Source organism: Falco rusticolus, chromosome 20 (genome assembly GCF_015220075.1).
Source record: "Falco rusticolus isolate bFalRus1 chromosome 20, bFalRus1.pri, whole genome shotgun sequence".
Classification (NCBI taxonomy): Eukaryota; Metazoa; Chordata; class Aves; order Falconiformes; family Falconidae; genus Falco; species Falco rusticolus.
Window position 1 is genome coordinate 5,598,497 of NC_051206.1, and position 23,545 is coordinate 5,622,041.

The 23,545-nt window shown below is 55.9% G+C and overlaps 2 protein-coding genes across 4 annotated transcripts in view; both read left to right on the forward strand.

The window, feature by feature from the left end:
- Positions 1–15,748, forward strand: part of TACC1 (transforming acidic coiled-coil containing protein 1) — a 33,814-nt gene extending 18,066 nt beyond the window's left edge. For 2 of the 3 annotated variants that reach the window (XM_037371448.1, XM_037371446.1), the window contains exons 4-14: positions 772–807; positions 3,669–3,729; positions 4,288–4,486; positions 6,096–6,151; positions 8,384–8,518; positions 8,730–8,806; positions 9,220–9,263; positions 9,365–9,525; positions 10,084–10,190; positions 10,790–10,910; positions 11,529–15,748. In XM_037371448.1, coding sequence (XP_037227345.1) covers positions 772–807; positions 3,669–3,729; positions 4,288–4,486; positions 6,096–6,151; positions 8,384–8,518; positions 8,730–8,806; positions 9,220–9,263; positions 9,365–9,525; positions 10,084–10,190; positions 10,790–10,910; positions 11,529–11,597 — 1,066 coding nt within the window. In that variant the 3' untranslated portion in view covers positions 11,598–15,748. The remainder of the gene's footprint in view (positions 1–771; positions 808–3,668; positions 3,730–4,287; positions 4,487–6,095; positions 6,152–8,383; positions 8,519–8,729; positions 8,807–9,219; positions 9,264–9,364; positions 9,526–10,083; positions 10,191–10,789; positions 10,911–11,528) is intronic. The other variant, XM_037371447.1, reaches the window with a different exon arrangement.
- An 841-nt stretch (positions 15,749–16,589) lies between these two features.
- LOC119140479 (CD59 glycoprotein-like) lies at positions 16,590–19,641 on the forward strand. Its single transcript, XM_037371862.1, has 3 exons — positions 16,590–16,719; positions 18,454–18,567; positions 19,285–19,641. Exons 1-3 carry the CDS (start codon positions 16,662–16,664, stop codon positions 19,485–19,487), a joined length of 375 nt encoding a protein of 124 aa, XP_037227759.1. The 5' UTR covers positions 16,590–16,661; the 3' UTR covers positions 19,488–19,641.
- The last annotated feature ends 3,904 nt before the right edge of the window (positions 19,642–23,545 follow it).

Sequence of the window (23,545 nt, forward strand, 5' to 3'; positions counted from 1 at the left end):
ACGCCCTCCAACCTGCGCCTGGGCAGTGCTGAGGTCTCAGCCTGACTTTGAGATAGCAGCTGGGCTTGGCTCCACCTGCCCCCCTCCGCAGGCAAGGGAAGCAAAGCAGAGGGGATAAAAGCAGTAGCACGAGGGAATAATTGCCCAGTCAATTTTGGGTCTTTCCACTATAATTTGTGATTACACTTAACATGGGTAATTGGAGCCAGTTGAAAGCAAAAGCAAGAAGTAAGGTTAAAAAGGGAAATTTTAGGAGCACAGAGCTTGTGGCTGATTTGGCAGTAAAACCGAAACAAGCCATCGCTCTGCTAATGGGTTCTCTGGTGGGAAGACTAGAATGGGTTTTTACAGAGAGAGCAGATAAAGCCTGGCAGGCAAAAGTAGGGGCATGTTGGGTGTTTTTCTCCTAGAAATACTTTGCAGAGGGTTGATGGGTTTGTTAAGAGTCGGCATTCCCGTGTGTGACCGCAGCCGAGCAAGAGCTGGCGGTGAGGGGGAGCAGGGGGGAATTTTCAGACTCCTTCTCTGTCACCTGGGCTGCTCCGGGTGGTCACCTCCCTGGCAGCGGTATTTGGGGTTGAATCTCACCCCACTGCTGCGAATAGCAAATGCAGAATCAGAGCATCCTTTATCTGTGTGTTCCTTCCAAAAAGGCAGAGCTGGGCAACTCGCTGTGCTTCTCCAGATGAGAGTTAATATCCAGGTCTTTTCACACACTCTTCTTCTCTCCATCTGTCTGTCTCTCTCCCTGTCCGTGCTTTGGTGCATCAGGACTACTGAACAAGTGAAATTTCTCTGTTTTCTGTTGTAAGTACTCTCTTCTGTATTTCTTTCTTCTTTTCCTTTGCTGGTTTTTGTCCTTTCTCTGGGTGTGTGCTGGCCCCACTCGTCTCCATGGCATGCAGGCTCCTTCTTGCCCTTTGACTCGTGCTCTCCGCTGTCCGATTTGTGCCCAGCACCTCCCAGGCCAGGCCCCCGGGGCAGCTGAGCCTGGCGAGTGCCTGGGAGCGAGGGAGGAGAGGAGAGCTGCACCGGAGGCGTGCGCCTGTGCTTGCTCCTGCAGCATGCCGGCTCGCAACACCTTTTGATGATGCACAAGTCCTCGAAACCAGCGCGTCAGCTGAAGGAGGGGGAGCAGGTTTCTGTACAGTCCAGGTCCCTGTGAAGATGGGTAGATTTTAGTCCTGGAGATGAGAGTGTCTTTTACCCCCTCCCACGCAAAACCACCAGGGAGGCAGCTGCTCTAGAGGGGTAGGGTGGAAAGCATCAGCTGGGAGGCAAGAGAGTCAGGGGGGCTATCTCCTCCAGCTCTGGGATGTGCCAGATACTTGGAGCTCTGCCCTCACAGCCGGCTCCGAGCAGGGCTCTCTGTTAGATCTTTGATGGCTGCCAGAGCTGATTTGCTTAAGGCTCTCCTCTGAAGCATCCCTCCTGTGCCCAGAGCTGGGGTGCCAGAGCTGATCTGTAAGATCATGGATGGGTTAGAAAGCACGGCTTGAGTAAAGCAGCCTTTGCTCGCTGCCCCGCGACCTGCACTGCTGCAGCAGGGCCATGCTGTACCTCCAGCATGAGCAGCCCTGCGGTGGGACGCCAGTGAAATATCGAGTGCCCCGTGCTGTGCCATCCCAGGCTTGCTGCTGGCCTGCACTTCCATCCCGTGGGGAGGGCACGCAGGAGGGGCTGGGGTTACCCCCATTTAGTCTCCCGGTGATGCTCGGTGTCCCTTGCAGATTGTCAGACCCTCTGGCCTCATCTGGGCTCTGCTCTTGTGCAAGGAGAGTTGGAGGAAGAAGCGTGCTGGGCTTAGTTCCTGATCTTACACTGTCCATCCCAATGCTCTTCTTGTCCGCTTAGTGCCGCCTGCCATGTGCACGAGCAGAATTAGAGCTGGGCTCAAGCACTGACATCTGTGTCTCGGCCGAGAATGGATCCGCCTTTGTACAGCGCGATGTTCAACAGTGGATGCTGTCTCTTAACACGGGACCTGCAGCCCGGCGGGTCCATGTGTGCACCAGGCAGTGCTGCCTGCCTTCGGGTTTGTCCAGCTGTAAACACTGGTGGCCCCTGCATGGGTGGCTCTGTGCGTCCTCGGGGGCTGCGGCGCGGAGCTGGGGCTGTCAGCCTTGGCTGTCTTCTTCCCATTTCCCCGTCCCCTTGAACTACAGAGCTGTTGTCTTGGTGTTGTGGGGGGAGAGCAAACCAGCTACCAGTTGGTGTGGTAACACCGGCCCCAGGAGATGGGGCAGAGCAGAGGTGGAGAAGGACGCGGTGAGCTGCGGTTTAGCTGCTCGCGTTAGGGCATGATGGAGAAAAAGTCAAGAGTGATTTTTCAGTGCGACCCAGGTGTGTGTGTCAGTGTACAAACAAAATTTCCATGTGCTGTGCCATGCTGGTCATCATGCTGTGGTGGTACACATGTGCAATGGGATGGGGAGACTGGAGAGTGAAGTGAGTGGGGGGATTCTTCAAACCTAGGAGGAGCTCACTGCAATCCTGCTCAAGCTTCTGCTCGTGTCCCTGGGCAGAGATCCCTCCCCAGGAGTATCTGCAGTGTCACACGAGCTGCCTCCAGCTCAGCAAATATTGTCTCCTGGGGGGTTCGGGCATGGCGGTGGGCCGTGGGAGATTGCTAAACGTGGAGGGAGAGGGTGCAGAGATGCGGGAGGAGAACTCGTGCTCTCTTTCGCATGCCGGGGTGCGTGTCGTCTCATCGCTGACTCCCTCAGCCCCCATGGGCTTCAATGGCACAGACCCTGTGCCACACATGGCCATTCCCACCGGGACCGTCCCTCCGCTGCCAGAGCTGATCCAGGATGCTGATGCCTGGTGTGTCAGGATGCGGCTGTGCCTGCAGCCCTGCGCAGATGGACTCCAGGATGGCACGTTTTGAGGAATGAGGAACAAAGTTCCAGGGAGAGCTTCCTCACTGGAGAGCATCCAGCCACAGGACCACTGGCAAGATCAACCTGAGCTAAACCTTCTCCCCCCTGCAAGAACCTTCTCCCCCCTGCAAGAACCTTCTCCCCCCTGCAAGAACCTTCTCCCACCTGCAGGCCCTTCTCCCTGGGACAGCGTTTGCACCTGGCAGATGGAGCGTTGGAGGCAGAGTGGATTGCCCTGGGGCTGTCCTGCAAGCAAAGCAGAGCTCTCTGCCCAGCAGCCATCTGCCCCAGCCGTGCAGGTCCGACTCACACGGAAGACATGTCCCAGACAAACCGCCAGCTGCAGAGACAGCCTGGAAATGGTTCCTTCCTGTAGAAAATCAGTGTGCACTGAGGCCTCAGGATGCCATCATGCTGGATGCACAGGGTGAGGGTGCAGCAAGGGAAAGCTGTCTTTGCCAGCTTCTTGGCAATTGCATCTCTCGCCGTCTCAGCACCTCGGGGTCCTTTGTCAGATCTTCACCTTCAACAGGAATAAACACCTCAAAGACAAACCCAATTTGCTCTGTAGTCGTGTGTTTTACTTGCTTGTTCCTCCCGTTCATTCCAAACTTGCTCTGCCTCGATATTTCACTGGTGAGCGGGGTTGCTGGCACGCGGCGGGGTGCAATGCTAGCGCTGGGGCTGCTTCCCCTTGCTTGGGCTGTCTTACACGTGCCCCTGCTTCCCTCCCACACAGCCCCCGTGAGCCCACACCTCAGCTGGCTGCTTCTGTCTCCCCTGCAGGAGCGGCTGCAAGGTGAAGCAATACGAAACACAGCCCCTGGTCCTGGATGTTTGCGCTCAGGTATGTGGGGTCTGGCCGCAGGAGCTGCTGGCTGGGCGTGGGGATGCTCCGACGGCCTGGGCAGCGGCGTGCACGGGGAGAGCTGGGCTGGCTGAGCTTTGGGCTGCTGTGTGCCTGCAGCCGTGCCTGGCCAAAGGGCCAGTTCCCTGGAAGGAGCAGCTCCCAGCGGGGGGAGAGCATCTTCCCCGTGGGTGGTTCCTGGTGGGGAGGGAGGGAGACTGTGCTTGAATCAGGATGAGCCCGTCCCAGTGGGGTTCCTGTTCATGCCCAGTAAATGCTCTCTGTTCCATATGGTTCATTAGGGACCTTGTGTGAGCTGTCCCCAGTGTGAGCAAAACACTGAGCTCTGTGGTCAGGTTAATAGATTTTGTGTGTTGATTGCTTCTGTCCCTGGCACCATGTGTTTCCTTCTGCCAAAAACTGCTGAGGAGCTGGTGGGGAGCAGCTTGTTGGTTGATGCTAAGCCTCCCATGCCTTCTACAGACTGTCCAGCAACCTGGGTGCCTGATCCCCACAGATTAGCTCCGTCCTACTTAACTGCATGCCTTGATCCTGCAGGATGAAGGAGTATTGATCTCAGAAATCCCAGATATTGCAAATCGGGATGGACACGCCACTGATGAGGAGAAGCTGGCCTCCACCACCTCTGCGCAGAAACCGGCCGGGCTGGAGAAGAAGGGCGAGCCAGAAGATGACCTGGAGTACTTCGAGTGCTCGAATGTTCCTGTGCTGGTAGCGAAGCACGGCACGGAGGCAGGTGAGGAGCATTCCCACTGCCTCTGGCTCTGGGGATGCACCATGCATGCACCCAGGCCACCTCTGCAGCCTCTGGCAGTGAATTGGTGCTGTTGAGGCGACGCAGCTTCGTCACTATTTACACTGACAGAGCTAAAGGCTACCATAAATTATAATGAAACTGCCAATGGTTTATTATCTGCAGTATTTGCATTATGGAAAAATCACGGTGCAGGCTGTGTTTATGCAGAGCACCCTTCCCACGGTAGGACGTGGCTCGGCCGGCAAGGCTCCCTCCCCGTGGTGCAGGCTGCCATGCAGCCGTGCTGTGGGTGCCCTCCTGAAACCAGTGCTGACCAGTGAGCCAGGATGAGGGCTGGGCTGAGCAATCACGCCACTTGGCTGGGGTGTTCCAGCTTCGTGCCCTGCACAAAGCCTGTGCCAGGAGCAGAGCTGCCAGGACTCTGCGTCCCAGCACAAGGGCTATGCTGGATGGAGATCTCAGTGTGGCTGCAGAAAATCTCCACTAATGCTCCTGGCAGTATTTTTCTGTCCGTCTCCTATGTAATTAGCCTCTCTGACCAATCCATTAAAAAATAATTAAAAGCCAAGCAACATGACATTTAATCAATAGCAAAGTTATAGGTGCAAGCAGGAGAAATGGCCGCATGGAAGGTTTGCAGCTCTCCCCTGCGCAAGGACCTATTAATCATTTCTCCTGAATGCTGTGCAGAGCTGTAGGCTCTCAGGAGAGGGAAACAGTCCTTTATCTCTCCAGGGAGGAAAAATCTGACAGTCAGCAGAGAGGCTGGGAGGTTTTATTTATTGCTGCTGGCCTCAGAGGGCCAGGCAGGGGTGGGCCGGCTGCAGGGCTGGTGCTGTGAGCTGTGGCGTGCAGCCCCTGACCAGGCACAGGGATGAATGGGGGGAGACAGCAGGAGGTGTGCAGACACCAGCATTACTTTGCCTCTTCCTTTCCTAGCTGGGCTCTTGCGACACACTTTTCTGTGCCCAGTTAACATGTGCATAGCCAGTCGTGTCTGCAGTTGTTTGAGTGAGGTCCATAAATTACCTCCCGTGCTATGTGAGACGGCATGGTGTCCTGCGCATTGCAGAAGGGAGGAGACAGATTTTTTCTTCTCTCTGCTGCTGGTGAGAATAGCAGGGGCCATGTGGCATCTCCTTTGGGTGCCGGGCCCAGCTGGCGTGGGCTGAGGCTTGTGGTATCCAGAGTGGCCCGAGCAGCTGGGCTTCACTCCAGGGATGCATCCTGCCCATGCTGGCCAGCAAAGTGCAGAATGTCCCGTGCATCTTCCTCCATCCTCCTCGTTCCCCCACAGGCTCCAGGATGGCTGGCATGGGTGGCAGCTGTGGGGACACAGGGACCGGCTGAACTGCCACCAGAGGGGAGTGTTGGCTCCCACTCCAGGGAGTGCAGGAGGAGAGGCTGGCAGGGGTGCAGGATGCATCCTCCCAGCAAGGGCAAGAGCTGGGGGCAAAGAAACCTTTTGGGAGGGGAAGCTCAGGGGATGTAGGGGCTCAGGGGTATCCGCCTGCACCCCAGCAAATCTGTGTGTGCTGCCAGGATCTTGTTTCCAGGTAGCTAAAAGGTTGTATTTCCTTGTCTCTAGGCTTTGAAAAGGAGATCTCCAAGCAGGCGGAAAAGGATGGGCCTGGCATCTTCCCTGTAAGTGCCTCTTGCTTCCCTCTCCCGCTCCTGCAGGGATGCTGGGCAGGGCGGTGGGGCTGTGGGAGGGCTGATCCCCCTGCACCCCAGCTGCTGCCTGCCCCGCCGTGCCTGGCGGTGGTGGGAAGCTGCGGCACGCGTTGCTGCTCAGCCTAGAAGTGCTACCAAAACCTCTTTGAAATGAGTTTCTGTGAGAACTAGAATTATTGAAAAGTCCATGCAGGGACTTGGTAAAAATAGTGGTGATTTCCCAGCAGGCCAGGACGAGCCTGGCAGAGGATGGCTCCCTCCCGGGTGGGCACTGCTGCTTGTGAGAGAGATGCTGGGCAGGGAGCCAGGCTGGTGAGGAGCCAGGGTTGTAGCTGTGGGAGGGCAACGAGAGCAAATGTGGCGTTTGGAAGTGGATGAATGACAGTGAAAAGACAGCTCAGCTGCAGGACAGGGGCTGTGCCTCACGTGGAGGAATCCAGGGCTGGCTCTGACGGCCAGCTGGTGCCTGTGCATTCTGCAAGGCATCCTCAAACTCTGCCTTTCAGGAGGGCAGCTGACAGCGGAGATGGGGGGGATGAATAAAAAAAACCCCTGGTTCTGCCGCCACCGGTGACCCTGGCACCCTGGCAGTGGCACATGGGAGCTGTTGGTGTAGCCCCAAGACTCCTCCACTGTAGGGGGGACCCCGTACCAGCTTAGCCGCCCCTGGCCAAAGCTGCTGGAAGTGACAAGCAGATGACAGTGAGATTAGCAACATCAGCAAAATTAGCTTCTCTGAGACAGATTTAACCGTGCTAAGCCCCACAAGGACATTAGGCAAAGTGAACCTTTTGTTTGGTGCTGGGGAGAGCGTGGGCAGGCTCTGCTCCTGCAGATGAGCTGAGGTCATCCCAAAAACTCCCAGCATGGGAGGATTTGCGGTGGGACAGGCAGTGGGCAGAGGTACTTGCAGGTCTCCAGGTGCACACCTGCTTTTGGGAGATGTGGTGGGAGGCTGTGGCCAAAACCACACAGGGCTGAACCTCCCCAGTGCTGAGCTGCCCGGACCCAAACCTGCAGCTGGGGGTGACGCTGGGGGTGGCCCTTGCCACTGGCCATCACTCGCCCACTGCAGGCAGCAGAGCTGGGAGAGCCGTGAAGGGCTTGGTTGTGCTTGAACCTGAGCAGCAAAGCACAGGGGAGGAGGGGAGGGCAAGAAATGCTTTAGTGCTCTCGTTTCCAAAAGCAGACTGCCTCCTGCAAAGCACTTCTCTATTTATGGCCTGGCAGCTGGTTCCCAAGGAGATGGCTGCATGGGGCTGTCACTTCGGCTTGCATGATAAAAGGAGGAACAGGCGGTGGTGTAAGCCTCGGTTTGAAGGAATGCTTTTCTGGAGGCCTTTCAGGCCGCAGGACCCCCCGAGGGAAGGGATGCGGCCAGCATCCAGGCAGCTCTTCCCACAGCTTGGTTCCTGCAGCTGCAGCGCTAGTGCAAAGGAGCTGGGCTCTGGGGGAGAAAGCCGTGAGTGATGGGGGTGCAACCACCTCTACCCTTGTAGGAGTACCCATAATGGAAACGAGGATGCCGGGAGCCCTGTGTGACCATCTCCAATTTTGCAGCTCTTCCAGAGCATGGGATGAGCGGGGCTGTCCCTCGGGAAGGAGTGGGAACAGCCTCACAGCTGGGTCAGCCGGACACTTGCTTTGCAGGGAGGTGAAGCCTGCTCCCCCTGCCAGCTCCCTTGTGCGTTCGGGGCAATCAGCAAGGCCCAGCAAATGTCCTTGCAGCTGCTGGCAGCAATGTGGATGCGTCAGCTGCAGTGATGTCTCCACCTGACTTGGAGGTGATGGAGACTGGCGACCCCGTGCAGCCCCCCTGTGTGTGGCTCACAGTCAGCAAAGATCCTCCAGGCTGGAGATATTTTTAAACCAACCACGGGGAAGGTGAAGGGGTGTCAGATGTGAGCACATCTCTGCTCAGAGCTGGGTCTCCTCCTTCCGAAATGGGCTCTTACTGGGTCTTGCCTTCAGGATGCTGCTTTCTGAGGGTAGCCTGTGGGTGTCCCACAGCCTGACTCCAGCTCCCAACAAGTGACTGGGCACTAAAGTGCACTAAAACTAAAACTGAGCTGTCGGTGTGTGCAGGTAGAGAGGTTTGGTGCCTGAACAGAGGCTGATAAAATGGGGGAGAACACACCAAACAGGGCAGGTGGTGTGAAAAGAAAATGCACACAGCATCCCAGCTGGGTGATTCCCCCTCAGGGCAATGCCGGGCTGTGCTCCTTGGACAAGTCCCCTGCAGCCATCACCAGCATGAACAGGAGTGAGAGTCCCCTGGACAGCATCTGCCTCAGTGAATCCGAGAAGACAGCCGTGCTCACGCTTATCAGAGAGGAGGTAACTGCTGGGAACCCTGTCCTCCCCGGGTGCACCCCAATGTGGCAGCCCCCCAGGGCTGCCCCTCGCTGGACCCCGTTCTGGCTGCTGCTGGGGGGAGCAGGGGCAGCTCTGCTCTGCCCCGGGGAGGTCCCCTGCGCATCGCAGGCGTGGGGCAGGAGAGAGACCACCCAGAGCACATCCCAAGGGTCCTGTGTCTGCTGCGACCTAGATAATCACAAAGGAGATTGAAGCGAGCGAGTGGAAGAAGAAATATGAAGAGAGCCGCCAGGAAGTCTTAGAGATGAGGTAAAAGTTTTCTCCTCGCACATTCGCCTGCCAGCCCCCTGTGCGGTGCAGCGCTGTGCTCTGTTCCCCATCCGGAGGTGGGTTAGCGGGGCCGTAATGGGATGATACGGCTTGGCATCGGCAGGGTGGGATGTGTTAGGAGACATGTACTCTTTGTGCTTGTGCCGTGTCAAGCCTGCCGGTTTCTTTGTTGCAGGAATAAAATCCCATTAGCTGTGCTGGTTCGAGATGGAGCTTAGCATGGAGCAGCGATGATGGGCACTGCAGCTGGGGCTGTGCAGACAGGCTGCTGCTTGGGCTGCCTGTGTGGCTGGGGGAGGGGGCGGCTTGCTGGCAACAGAGCTGTAGGTGCATGTCTGCAAAAAACTGCTGCCTCTTACCTGTGGTTGGGTTTTTTTCTCCTTTTCTTCTAGGAAAATCGTGGCTGAGTATGAGAAGACCATTGCCCAGATGATAGGTAAGGTGCCGTCGCCTGGCCGGGCGTGCGGGGCCAGGAGCTGGCTGCCACAGCTGTCCCCCCTCACTCACCATGTCCCCACTGTTTATTCTCTGTCACAGAGGATGAGCAGAGGACAAACATGACATCTCAGAAGAACATGCAGCAGCTCACGATGGAAAAGGAGCAGGCTCTGGCAGACCTAAACTCGGTGGAGAGGTCCTTGTCAGATCTCTTCAGGAGATATGAGAACCTGAAGAGCGTCCTAGAAGGCTTTAAGAAGGTCCTTACCTTGGTTTCCTCTTTCTCCCTGTAGTCTTGGTCCTGAGACACAGGGTTCCCGTGCAGCATTGCCCCACTTTGCCCCACACTGCAGCACTGTGGCCCTCCCGCCCCATGCGGTGCTGCTTCAGATGCCCCAGCCCTTGCTTGGAGGGCTTCTTGCTTGCTTTCATCTGTGCACTTTCTGATAAAATGAGCAAAGAGTCTTTCAAATGCCACAGGGAGAGTGTGGGGAGCTGGGCTCACGGGGAGCTGGCTGTTCCTGCGCTCCTCCCTGGCACCCTCCTGCTGAGCTGCTGGCCCTGGAGCATCCTGCCCTGGGCAGAGCTGCGGCCAAGGGAAGGCAGGTGCCAGGGCAAAGTGCCCCAAGAAACTCTGCCTCCATCTACACACTGTTTTTCCATGCTGCCAAGGTGGATAAGGGGCTCCAGCATAAGGGAGAAGCTGATTCTATTTAAAGCCTTTTCCTTTGATACTCAGGCTGTATCATCTCATCAGGGCAGCATCTCTGTGCTCAGTCCCCATGCAGATGGATGTACTTTTTTTTTTTTTCTCCCAGAATGAAGAAGCTCTGAAGAAGTGTGCTCAAGATTATTTAACCCGGGTCAAGCAAGAAGAGCAGCGGTATCAGGCCCTGAAAGTCCATGCAGAAGAAAAATTAGACAAGTAAGGGCATGCATGAGGTTCATGAGGTTGCTGGGTGCTTAAAGACCTTGTAGGGCAGTGTTTTCATTTGGCTTTCCTGAGGCTGGAAGGCAGGAGCTTATTGATGTGAAAAGCTGCCTTTTACAACCTCAGGCTCAAGTGACTTTAAATGGCTGTAAGTAAGCCAGCACAAATCCCTGAATGGATTCTCTGATCTCTGCTTACTTTTTTTTTTTTTTAATGGAGAAACTGAGGTTCATGGTCTATTTACAGTCACTTAGCAAGGTCCATGTTTGAGGGCTCACGTTTGTGGTGTAGGGGATGTGCAGCTACCAAGGCTCAGCTGACAGTAGCTCGCCAACACATGGTAGCCCCCAGGGAAGTCGGTGAGGAACTGGTTTAGCTTCACTCTGAGAAAGCAGAGTTTCCATACAGGAGTCTGGGGGGGCCGAATTAATCCAGTTTCATGCAGGTTTTCCCTATGGGAAAACCACCTCTGATGCATCCAGGCAAGCAGGAGCTGGGCTCTGCTGACACCACGTGCTCTGACGTGCCGCGGTGCTGCTCCTGCCTGCACCTGGGTGTGATCCCTGTCCCCTTCTCTCCAAACGCCACCGCAGAGCCAACGAGGAGATCGCCCAGGTGCGCACCAAGGCCAAGGCAGAGAGCGCGGCGCTGCACGCTGGGCTTCGCAAGGAGCAGATGAAGGTGGAGTCCCTGGAGCGAGCCCTCCAGCAGAAGGTAACGCGCCTGCCCTGCCTCCTCTCTGCCAGCCGTGCTGGCTGTGCTCTGCATTTCCATTTTGCTGCCCTGAGCATCCTGTGGGTGCTGGAGGGGTCCTCCAGGATTTTGGCCCAGAAAGTGTCTGTGGTTTTGGTTTTGGGGGTATTTCTTTGCTTGTTTTGTTCGTGTTTTGTGGGTTGATTTATTTTTTTCTTTTTATAAAATGTACAGCTGTGTCCTCTCGCAAGGACCAGGCGTAGGCATGGCTGTGTGCAGTGTTGTGGCTGCTGGTTCAGGGCTGGCATGTGTTTGGCTGTCCTGGGGCACAGGCAGAGCTTGCTCACAGGTGCCCACTACCAGACATATGGGCTGAGCCGAGCAGGGTGGGCTGTGCGGAGCAGGGTGGGCTGCAGCTGGGCAGCGACGGGTGTCTGTGCAGCTCTGGGGTGTGTTGAGGGTGAGGAGGGCTGAGCCCAGGGCTCCCCGTAGCATCTGGATGATGCACCAGAGAGCTGTTGCAGGGGCAGGTGCAGGAGCCAGCTGCCCCTTCCCGCGCTGGCTCGGTGGCAGATGGTCCCGAGTGTTATCCTCCATCTGTGATGCTGCAGGGGTCCTCAAGCTCTGCTTTTCTTCCAGAACCAGGAGATTGAGGAGCTGACCAAGATCTGTGACGAGCTGATAGCGAAGCTGGGAAAGACAGACTGAGTCTCACCGCCCCTCGTCCAGCACTCTGCACTTGGCTGCTTTTCTTGTAACGTCAAGCACCTTGCCTTATTGCCCAGGACCCCCCCCCCCCCCCCCCCCCAGCAGAGAAGCACACACGTCCAGCTGCCTGCTCCGCTCGGCTGCCGGACCCTGCGGCCCCCGTGCAGAGCCAGTCCCTGCGCTGTCCCTGTCTGTGTCTCCCAAGGGCTCTGGGGCTGTGTTCCCTGTCGTCAGGCTGGGCATGCATGTCCCTCCTGGTGTCCGTAGCAAGTGGCTGCCGTGCCGTCCATCTGCACGGATGCCAGCTCTCAGCTGGGAGGTGACACCCTGGGCTCTGTCCCCCTCAGCTGGGCTGGGTCTAGTGGTGCCCCTACACATGCTGTCACTTACTGTCCTCACGTGCTCAACTGCACAAGTCCAGCCCTGCCTAGCAGGTCCTGCCCCGGGATGCGGATGATGCCAGGGTTGGAGCCACTGGCCCTTGCACTGGGAAGAGGAGCTGGCCCGTGCGTGCACGGCTGGGGAGGCAGTGAAGGGGCTTGGGGACCCCAGGCACCTGCTACAGGTGGTCTGGGGCCACCAGCCTGGATCCCTGGGCTGAAGCAGCCTCCTGGTAGATGGAGTGGTGTTGGGAGAGGCGGTGGTGTTGCCGGAGCTGGTCCTGGTCTCTGGTACATGGGTGAAACAGCACAGCACATCCTCATCCCTGGCTGTGCCAGCCTTGGAGGAAGGAAGCCAATGTCTCTGCATTCGTGCACTTTATTAGCATTTATGAGCACTTGGGCTCTCTTCTCACTTCTTCCCGTCGGGCAGGGTCCTGCTACATGTCTCATTTCCTCGGGAGCATGGATATGGCCACTTAACCAGTAGTAACTCAAATCCTCTCAAAGGAGAGCCTAGCCAAGGGGAGGACAGGAGGCTTCTGCCCCAGGAGGTATTGGAGAAACAGGGGAAAATGCTGGTTCTGGAGAGCTGGGACTTGTCCGTCCACCTTCCCCACCCTGCCCGCAGCCCTGGCACCTCCTGAGGCTTGTTAGGGTAGAGTTTCTAGTCTGCTTTGAAATGTGCAGAGCCCAGCCCCTTGCTGTTGGCTCCCCACACCTAGTGAGGTTAGTTCCCCACTTTGGATGGTGCAGGAGGAAGGAAGCAAACCCTGAACTGCTTCACGATTCTGCTGACTTCAGGGTCCTTTCGCCAGTTGGTACAGAAAGGCAAGGAGGAGTGCAGTACTGCCCGCGGTCTTGCACTGCTGTCAAAAATGCCCTTACAGCACTGAATGTTAAGAGAACTAAACAAAAGCCATCTTTACAGGCAAAGGCAGATCCAGACAGCAGTAAAAGACACTTTGAAATCTGTCTGGATGCAGCCCAAAGTCTGAGTTTCCCCGCCAGCAGGCTGCCTGCTCTGTTTCAGAGGTGTTTACTTTTCTGGACACACCAAGCTCCAGCAGAATTGCTGAGGTTGCCTTTGCACTGTGCTGAGGACCAGGGGGCTCTGGAGTGATGCATCGTGTTTAAATCCCTGCGTGGGTCCTGTGCGCGCCTTCGCAGTAGCGCCATTGCACGAGCCAGCCTTGCCTGGTGAGTTTTGCTGCTGTGCACGCTGTGCAGTGCCACATCTTCCTGGCCATGGTGCCTGCCAGCAGGCACCTGTGGCTAATGTATTGGGGGTGCTGGGGGCTGTGGGTGATGCCCCTTGGGGTCAGTGCAGGACCGTCCTGTCCTGCAGAAGGGCGGATCAATGGGACCAGGCAATAGCTGCAGTGGTGGAGGATTCTCTGCTGTCGCCTTGATAGTCATAAAGCATCAAATAAGGGAAGTATTTGCTGTTTGGACTGTTTCCTACCCAGCCTTTCTAAGACTTTCACAAACTTTTTTGCTGCTACCTTTTTGTAAAAGAATCCAGCTGTTTTCCTCCTGTTTTCTAATTCCCTGTGTTGAGCATGCAGTGCAAACATCTGTTTAAATCAGAGCCATACAATTGGTATATATTTTATTAGTTATATTATGTATAGAGAGAATTTATTATACACTTAAGCAGACAAAGAAGCTGGTAGCCTGTCCTAGTACACAGACCAGGACTGTTCACCGTGTTCCCAGTTATCCCAGTGAACAGGCTAGTAGCTGGGTGGTGGGAAAGCTGATGGCTGACCCCGCTCAGAGCTGTGCCCCTGTGGCTTTATGCTGGCTGAAAGGAAAAACCTTTTTTCCCCATTTTTTTTCCTTTTTCTTTTTTTTTTGCGCCCCCCCTTTGTCCTCCCCACACTTCCCTCTAATAAGCTGGTACAAAAGCATCTGTCAGATGATCTACGAAGACTCTGGGGAGTCAAAGATGCCAGCCCCAGCCCACTGGAGTGTGGCTCCCCTCCAATTTCATCAGTGTTTGGGGGTCTGCAGACCATAGGACTGCTCACTTCTCCTGTGTCCAGCTCCAAGGCAGCATTCCTGCCTGGATGCAAGTGTCCCTTTCCTGGCTGCCAGGCTTCAGCAGGGTGGTGGTGACAGCAGGGAGTGACCCCAGGAAGGTGCTGCCCCTCTGGACCTTCTGAGGGTCTGTGCAGGTAAATTAAAGCCCTTGAGACCCAGGGATTTGTTTGGGAGTTGGGTTTTTCTCTTTGCAGCCCTTCAGAAACCGAAGGGACCAGGTCACTGCAGAGCAGGGCGCTGTGCAGGCTCTCAGGGCTTCTTCTGGTTTGGCACATGGGTTTGCCATCGTGCCCGTAGCTGCGCTTGAGGTCCCAGCATGAGGCTGATGGAGCCAGAGCAGGTGGCAGCCCCTGGGCAGGGACGGTGGCAGCCCCTCAGCCCTGGGCTCTGCGTGGGGGCATGCTGCACCACGTGCTGGCTTTATGCACCGTGTGATGCCCCAGCCCCTCTGCGGCAGTGTGTACTTGCCGCCCTAGCGCAAGGGATAATTCAGGTTCTGTGTGCGCCGTGGCCAGCCAGGGCCAGGTTTGCTCAGCCGGAGGGTCAGCACCGAGCACAGCAACCGGCTCGGGGCATTGGGCTCGCTGGGAGCCTGACCCGAGTGTGTCTGGTGGTCAGTCTCTAGTCAGGGGTGTTCTGGCCCTCGGAGGTGGCAGATGATTGCAGAAGTTTGGTTTTCACCACTCGGCACTTCCCCAGAACCCCAACCTGCGTACAGTGCAATCCGTGCTGCAGTCTTGCCCCTCTGGCAAAGCGAAGCCACCGGGAAGGCCAGGCTGCCTGCGGGGAGCAGCTTCCACGTCCATACTCCCCGCGGGCAGCATGCGCCCCGTCTCTGCTCCTGGTGTCTCCTGCTCCCGCTTTCGCTGCCTCTCTCACCCCAGTGCTGTCGCGTTCCTGTGCCTGTCAGCATGCACTTCCAGTCTGGGCAAAGAAGATTCCTAAGGAATGATTTATTAACTATAATATGGTTATAGTTACATATATAAATATATATATATAATGGTTATAGTTACATATAATAGAAGGCGTGTGTTCGTAACTGTCAACGGGCAGGGCCATTGCCCCCTGTGTGCCACTCTCCGCGTGCGGAGCTGGTGGCACTGGGGCTGGCTTGGCCCTGGAGCTCCCGCTCGGCAATGCCGCAGAGGCATGATGCCGGCACCGGCTCACCGGCAGCACTGGGCCAAGCTGGGAGCTGGCAGCAGGAGCAGTGCACGGCATTCAAACACTGCCCGGCTGCTCCAGCCAAGATGTGTAACCAGCGCGGGGAAATCTGCAGGTACCTGCGCGTCGGGACCGCAGCCTGGTTGTGTGTGTTGTCTTTTTTCTTGCAGTAGAATTTAAATACCCCTTTCTGACAGTGGTGGGTGCCTGCCTGTAAGCCGCTAGTGTTGCTGTTTGCAAGTGTGCATCTGCCAGCAGATCTCTGTCTGCAGTGAAGTGCCAAGAAGTAACCACCCCGACTGCAAATCCCTCCCACCCATCCCTCCGGTGTGCCCCCACCCCAGGCAGGAACTTTCTCTGCATTGACTACTATCCCCATCGCTCCAGACCATGTATGTAACTGCCATCGCCATCAATTTTATATGTACAATAATTTCCCTTTTATATGTCAGGTAAATATTTGTAAGAGTTATACTCACACAAATGAGATTATTATAATGATTACTAATATATTTTTTCCATGTTTCATTGCCTGAATAAAAATTGTGTTTATCACTCTTGAAAGCTTCCTTGGTGTTTGTAAGGTCAGTGAAGGGCTTTTGGAGAAGCTGGCTTTATCTTCCAGGATGGGCCCTATTCTGCCTCTTTTTAATGTGGTTTACAATGCAGTTGGTTTCAAATAATCATTGTTATCATCTGTTCCTGAGGGGTGTGTTCATCAGCTCTGAAATTCAGACCTGAGACGACTTTGATGCCCCCTTGACTCCTACCATGCCGCAATGATGCTCCCGGCAGGTTTTGCTGAACTGTGCGCCAGTGAGCTTGGCCAGGAGGAAGAGCTGAGGGCTGCGGCAGGACGTTGGGCAGTGGGACTCTGCTTCATCCCTGGGCTGACCCCGATAACCTTCCGTGGCCTTGGGTAAACCCCTCTGTAAGGACGGAGACTGCCCTGCCCAGCCAAGGGCTGGGTGAGCACAGGGGCGGCTCCACTGGACTCCCAGCCCTTTATGGGTTTTCAGTTGTTCTCTTGCACTTCTCTTTGGGTGGATTGGAAACTTTGGAGGGTCTTTCCCCAACTTGGCTGCTGCAAATGGCAAGGAAGGGATTATTCTTTGGATGGAGCAGATGGGCTTGATCAGGATCTTTGAAAGCCACCACAAGGTACTCTGGAGATGGAGAGGGTTCCCATAGCAGGCGCCAGTGAGATGCAGTGCAGAGCCCAGCCCAGCAAGTGTGGGCAGGTCTGGCCAACTCCACAGGCACCGGACCACTGCTCTGCCCTGATCCCATGCCCCAGACTGGCCCATGCCCTTGGGGACCTGCATCCTGTCCTCCCCAGCTAAGATGGCATTAGCAGGGGCTGCAGTAAGTGTGTTATCCCCAGCCCAGTGATCCAATCACCCAAGCAGATTAGCTGTAAGACCTTAAGACAAAACAGAGGATACGTGCCCTGTGCTGCACACTGCTGAAAATGTTCGCCCTGAAGACCCTCCTGGCCCTGGCTGTCATCACATCCCTGGCCGGAGAAAGTAAGTGTCCTATAGCTCAGGGCAGGGCAAGGTGGGGTAAATCGCTGTAGCTGCTTTCCTGCTTGCTGCTGCCCCGGCCCTGCTGCCTGCCTGCCGGCTTGTGTGCGCCCATTGCGCCCCTGCCTGCTGCTGCTCCCTTCCCTGCAGAAAAATGGTGTTTTGGCGGGATGGTGGCTTTCTCCTCTTAGAGGCACCCAGAGAAGCACCCAGCCCCTCGCCTACTCTCTGCCACTTGCACAAAGCACAGGTGTGAGGTGCCCAGCCGGGACTGCAGAGCCTCCGGTCTCTGGCTGATGGAGCTGAGGAGGCACCTGAGCCGGCGAACAGCAGCTTCTCATTGCCGGAGCCGTGTTTCCTAGCTAAAACTTGGCTCCTCAAAGGCAGAATCACAAAAAGCCATCTTAAAAGGCGGGAGAGTGGTTGCACTGCTCTGAGCAATGCTGCTGTGGTCACCTCAGGATGGTTTCAGGACCTTTGGACCGAGACGAGACGAACCATGACTGCGTTTTTAGCTACGGGTAAATGAAGGCTGTGCCATGCTGCAAAGAACCGCAAAGGAGAAGCAGGAGACAAGCAATCCCACTGTGGAAGTCAGGGTCAGTGTGGGTTAATGGCAGGCGTTTACTGGCGTTTGACCCCATGAAATCCCAGTTTTCCTGAGACATGGGTTTCCTCCTTTCCCATGAGATGAAACTGGGAGCTCCGTGCAGGAGCCACCCTGCGGACCCGGAGCTGGGCCACGAGAGGGCTCTGCTCCGCCAGCAAAGCAGAGACAAATTTTACTCCCGACATCGGTGGTAATTTAACCATCACCATCAAAATCAAGTATTCATAATTTCAGGCAAGAGCAGGAACCTCAGATTTGTTCTTTTTCCTTTTTTCGGGGGGAGGGTGCTTCATCTGCAGATATTTAAAACAGCACTGTTATTTAAAGTCTTTTCCTGTTATAAAATGATAATAATGCTTTCACATTTGCTCAGCTGGTTCCTAAACCAAGCAGGGACCTCTGGCAGCTGAGCATTTTCCTCTCCTAAAGGGTCAGTCAGCTCTTGCACCTATTATCGGCTCTGACGCACAGAGTGCCGGCGGAGGTGATGGGCTGGTTGTGATCTAACGTGCCCGTGGCCACCTTTGAGAACCATTCGGAGATGACTTGTCCTTGCTGACACACACGTCTGCCCAGCACTTCGCTGCCTGTCACTGCGCCTGTCCCCCTGGGCAGTGCCCCCGGGCTGTGCACTCTGAGCGTTGCATGGGGGAGCTGCTGCAGTTCAGGCACACAAATGCACAAAACCTGCTTCCACAGGTTAGATGAGTCTTCCCTTGTCTCCCCAAAATGCTCATTAAAATGAAATTGGGCACAAGAAAACAAAGATCTAGGGTGTTTTTTTAAATATTACATCTACCTATTTTTATTGTAAAGCGAATTAATTACAGGACACTCAGTTTCAGGAAGTTTTTGCAGAGCACGGACTCAGGGGAGCTAGCCTGCCCAGTTTAGCACTCATCATTTTGATTCACACTTGGAAGAGTTTTTCATGAATGTCACGGACAGGAGAGACCCCGCATCCCAAAGCCTGCTGCGTGCCGTGGCCTTGCCGATTCCCAGCCAGCAGAGCGGCTCGGCTCTGACCAGTGCTAACCCTTGCCTGTGACTCCCCGTCCCAGTGCTGGGGGTCACCAGATGGCACACCACTGCCACTCTCACTCCTCCTCCTCCCCATCTTCGCTCAGGTAAAGCACTGAAATGCCACAAATGCATTGCGTCCAACGAGAACGACTGCAACAAGCAAGGTTCCCACAGCTGCCCCCAGTACGCCGACGCCTGCCTCACCATCACTGCACCCAGTAAGTCCCTTGGCTGGGGGGGCCGGGGGTTCTGGGGGGCACTGGAGGGGCTGAAGGCTACTGGAGGGGCTAGGGGACACACACTGGGGGTTCCTGGGGACCAGAGGGCGAGAACAAGCAAAGGGCCAACCAGGCAAGACCAGGAACTGGCTTCCTCTTGTCCACATGAAGCAGGGGTGAGCCACTTGGTTTTTTTCTGAGTTTTTAGACCTCAAAAACATGCTTTTGGTCTAGGGTAGCTCACAGCCCTTTGCTGGCGTAAGGAAAGCCCTTTTTAGTGGCATGCTGCTCCCACCCTCCAGCAATGCTTCACCACCCTCAGTGCGAGGCAGCAGCATGGCCAGTGAGATGGGGAGAGATGGTTCCCAAAACCAGCCCCGCTCCTGCCCCAGGTTCTCTCGTAGCCTGGGCTATATGTACTTTCACGTGCGGTTATAAATATGTGGTCACTATTCCACAGCAGGGCTGTGTGATGTGCTCCACGTTGACTTGGGGTGGTGTGACCATGGGGCATCCCTTGGCCACCGGACCGCTGCTCGGCTCTCCTGGCAGCTCTGTGGGCAGGACAGAGACCGTTTTATTCCACATCTGTAACGCAATATGCTGGGACATGGCTCTGCTTGCTCCCTTTCCTCCCCCTGCTTAGCAGGGCAGGAGTGAAGCCCCCGACACCCGGGGGTGCCTGACACCGCGTGTTGTATGTGCCTTTCCTTGCAGACAGCGTCATTAAGTCTTGCTCCTACAAGTCCTTCTGTGACCAGCGTGGTAGCTCTGGTGGGGCCACACTGAAATGCTGCTTCAGCGACAACTGCAACGGACCACCCCGGGGCTCCAGGAACAGTGGGGGGGCCACGCCGCTGCCCCTCCCCAGCCTGCTGGCTGCTGCATTGGTGGGGAAGCTGCTGCTGAGCTGGCCATGAGGGTCCCAGGCAAGGGGCGGCTGGCCCGGCGTAGCTGCTTGCTGCAATAGCCTAGGGGTACGCGCTATGCACACCGGTGGGTTTGCTTGCTGCTTAAAGCGTGGGGGAGGCTGAGCCACCATCACTCAAATAAACGCTGCAGCTGAAAACTGTGTTCGCAGCCGCTGCTCCTCATTGACAGGAAAACCATAACCTCGGAGAAAACGGCTCAAACCGAACTGATTTGGCTCCCTGTGGGGATGGGAGCTCACCTGAGTGCAGCCACCCTGGGAGGTTTCGTCAGGCAGAGCCTGGGGGGACCCAGGGCAGAGCCCCGCTCCCAGCGTGCTGCCCTGACAGAGATGCTTTTGGGCTGCTTTCTGCTAACTTGAGAATCATGGCTGCGAGGAGACGTTTTTTCCCTCCTGTGGCTACAAATATGCAAGTCTGGACAGACTATAAATACATTTGGCATGAAATATTGGCCGAGCCTGTTTGGTGCAGCTCTTGGTGCTGCTCTGTGGGAGGAAACCATCCACTGGGACCCCGTTGCCTCTGCAGTGAGCCCTGGCCACCCTGCATGGGGTGGGGGTGGGTATCCCCAGACAAGCGGTGCTGCATGTCTGCAGTTGCAAGGAGATGAAACTTTGGGGTGACTTTCATCCCCTGGTGGTCACTGCCACCTCTGGGAGATCTTGCTTTTCCTCTTTCCACCAGGCTTTCCCTTTGAACCCCTCATGACAGGGAGTGTCCCACAGGTGCCCATTGTCTCTACCTGCTAATGAGTGATTTTATGTAAAGTCCTCCTGAAGCCCAGAAACCTCCTAGGGCTGGTCCGATGCAGGCATGGGCACCTGGCCCTGGGGATTTTGCAGTCTAAGGAGGAGAAAAACAGTACTGGGCTGAGGTAAGGAGGAGATGAGATGTGATGTGTGGGGTGGCTGGGGAGAATGCAAGACATGGGGGGCTTCAGCAGAGCTGCTGAGCTGCCCTGTGGGAAAGTCAGCTGCACGCTGGGGTAAGAGCAAGGCTCCTGAGGCTCGCAAGGAGCAATGGCACTGTGGGACGCAGAGCCGGGCAGCAGGCAAGCAAACCACTTTCCTGTTTTTTTCAATGCATGATGCTTATGGATGTGAAAGCGTCCCCACTGAGCCAAGCAAACGCCAGTGCTCCGCTTGCTGCAGTGGCTGAGAGCAGCTGGGGGAAAGTCATCCAAGGAGCGATCGGCCAGGCATGGGGAGGCTGCTCCCCCCTGCGCAGCTCAGCACTCGCTGAGCTCCTGGGTGACTCCTGCCAGTGCGTGGTTTGCAGGGGGGAGTGCTGATGTGGGGCTTGCTTGGTGGTCTGGGATGGCTGGCGCTCACACAGCTCAAAGCTTTGCTCGAAAGACGCCCCAGGAGCACTCGGTGCTGCTTTGTTTTGTAAGGGAGAACGGTAAAAGCGAGTGAACAGGAACGAGCAGGGAAGACAGGAGGATGATGAGGGGAGGAAAGAGAAGGATGACTGGGAGCATGGGGAGGAGAGTGGGAAACTGACTGCAGGAAACAATGTGGGGCAAGCCAGCAGACTGCTGACTGGAAGCCCAGCTGCTGCTCCTCTAGCAAAGCAATCTGCTGGGAGTTTCCCTCAGTCATAACGCAAGAAAAAAGGGAACAGGTACTGAAATCGAAAAGGGCAAGTTCAAACAGAAGAAAATAAATAATGCAGCATGCTTGGATCCAGCTGTGGAGCTCCCTGCTACAAGAGGCTGCTGAAAGAGGCCTCAGTGAGTGCTGGAGGATGAGAGGGTCAAAAGTTCTGGAGAAGATGGATATTGAGTCTTCTGAGGATTAAAACCAGCCAAGAAGGATGCTTGGCTGCTGCCACTGGAGGGAAGGCCTCTAGAAAACAGATTATTCTGTGTCTGCTGTGGGCTCTGCTCCTTCCCTGGAGTACATGTGGATGTTTTCCTGCAGGGGACCCTGGTTGCTGTAGGACATCCAAAGGCCCTGGGACAGAGGGTGCCCTGCCCTGGGGATCCCCTTGTGACCCTGTGTCTGCTAATAGGGTGTCTCTGCAAGTTCAAGGGGTTGCTCACACCCCCAGGCAGGCTACAGCAGCAAAATATATTGAAACATGTAGGAGGAGAACTGAAAGGCTCTCGGAATAAAGGAAGAGCAGCAGTGTGACTAGCTGCCATGTGACTGTGCCCATAGAAAACAGAGCTGCTTCAGATCCAGGCTCTGGCGCAAGTCACAAGGTCTGCAGGAGATGCCCCAGTATAAAAATACTCCATGGAACAGTTTAGTCTTTGCAAAGCAGAGAGGGATGAGGAGGGGGGGGAAAGACAGTGGTTGGCAGAGTGAGGGTAGAGAACTCCAGCAAGAAGGGCTGGTAGGCAGGCAGTGCAGCGAGCAGTGGGAAGGAGAGGACACGTGTGGGATGGACAAGGGTTGTGGGTGAGGCTGTGCTGAAATCCTGGCACTGAAGCTCTGCCTCTCGCCCACATCTCAGTGTGTGTGTGCTGCTCCCTGTGTGTGGTGACCTGTTCCATGCAGGTGCAGACACTGGTTTAAAGGGGCCTGTGCTGCAGCAGGCTGGTGGGCATCCACCGCTGAGCTTCCAGAGCTTGCCTGGACACAGCCCTGTCCTCACCCGATGGAGTGGCCAGCCCTGCTTTGAGGCAGGAAAGTTGCTTTTCCAACTTCTTCATTTTCTTTTTGTTTGTCTTTTTTTATTATTATTATTTTTAATTCTCGGTATAACCCAGTTGCTGTGGCCTGCATTTCCATAACTGGTGCGTTTTTCATGCTTCAGGTTTTGGTTCCCTTATAGCACCTTCAAAAGCCCCATAGTGAGTGCTCGGCACGTTCAGACTCTGGCTCCATCAGACTGTCTTGCAGCTGGGCAAGGGCAGGCTGTAGGGTTTGTGTGCATGGGGGAGCCAGGCAGTGCGAAGAATTACTCACCAGCTGCATTGAGGGATGATTCTTCCCTGAAAAAGTACATGAGGAGCAGTGCCAAAATCCTCCTCTGTCATGCACAGCAAAATGGGCACCCAGGCTAGGGTCACCCTGGGTGTATCGGCTTGCAGCTGTACATGCTCCCTCGGGGCTCTTGGGAGCGCTGGCAGGAGGGATGCGGAGGGAGGTCATTGCTGCTTTTCTCCTGATGTAATTAATAAATGATGCAGTTTGGGCTGCAGCTTCTGGCAGGGTGTGGGGCTGGACCGTCCCCCAGCGGGGAAATGGGAGGGATGAAGAGTGGGGAGGGAAGATGCTTCTCCCACAGGTGGCCATGGTCGGCTGGCAACGGCGAGGAGAGCAGCTGCGACTGCAGAGCTGGACGGTGCATTTATTTAATGGTGCTGAACGCTGAGCTTTGAGTGAGGGTAGATGGGGCCAACAGCCCTGTCGGGGTCCAACAGGAAATTTCTAGAGAAAAATAACCTCTTGTGCAAAGTGCTAGGAAAGCACCACTTGCATGGTGCCTGTCTGTGACAGCAAGGCTCCCTGCGCACCCTCTGCAGTGCCAGCAGCACCAGGATCAGGTTCACCCACACGGGGAGAAAGCGCTTCAGGGCCAGATGCAGCTCCGGGGAGAAAGCAGGGACTTTTTGAGGGTGCAGCTGCAGGGACCCCACGCTGTTCTGGGTGGCATGGGGTGGGGGGAGGCGAGTGTTTCCTGCTCCCCAAATCCACCCTGCACTGAAGCAGCAGCTTTCCCAAGTGATGCTCCTGCAGGAACGGCGGCTCATGTCCGGTCAGTGCCACGCTCCGGCACAGCCCAAGAGCTGGGTGAGCACAGCCCCCCCGGGCCCTCGCCTGCCCCGCTCCAGCGCGTTGTTTCTGCAGCGGGCTGGAGGCTGCTCTGCTGTGACAGACTGTGGTTTCATCTGCTCCTGGGGCGGTGACATGGGCCTGGAGCAGAGTCACACAGAAATGAACACACATGGTTTCAGTAACAGCATTTGGGCAATCTTCTGCAACATGGAAAGGGGGGGGGGGGGGGGAGGAGAACCTCTTTGTTCTAAAAATGACCCAGGCCATAGGAAATGCTGGGGGCTGAGGCAATGTGTTTACTTAACAACACTGTGTACA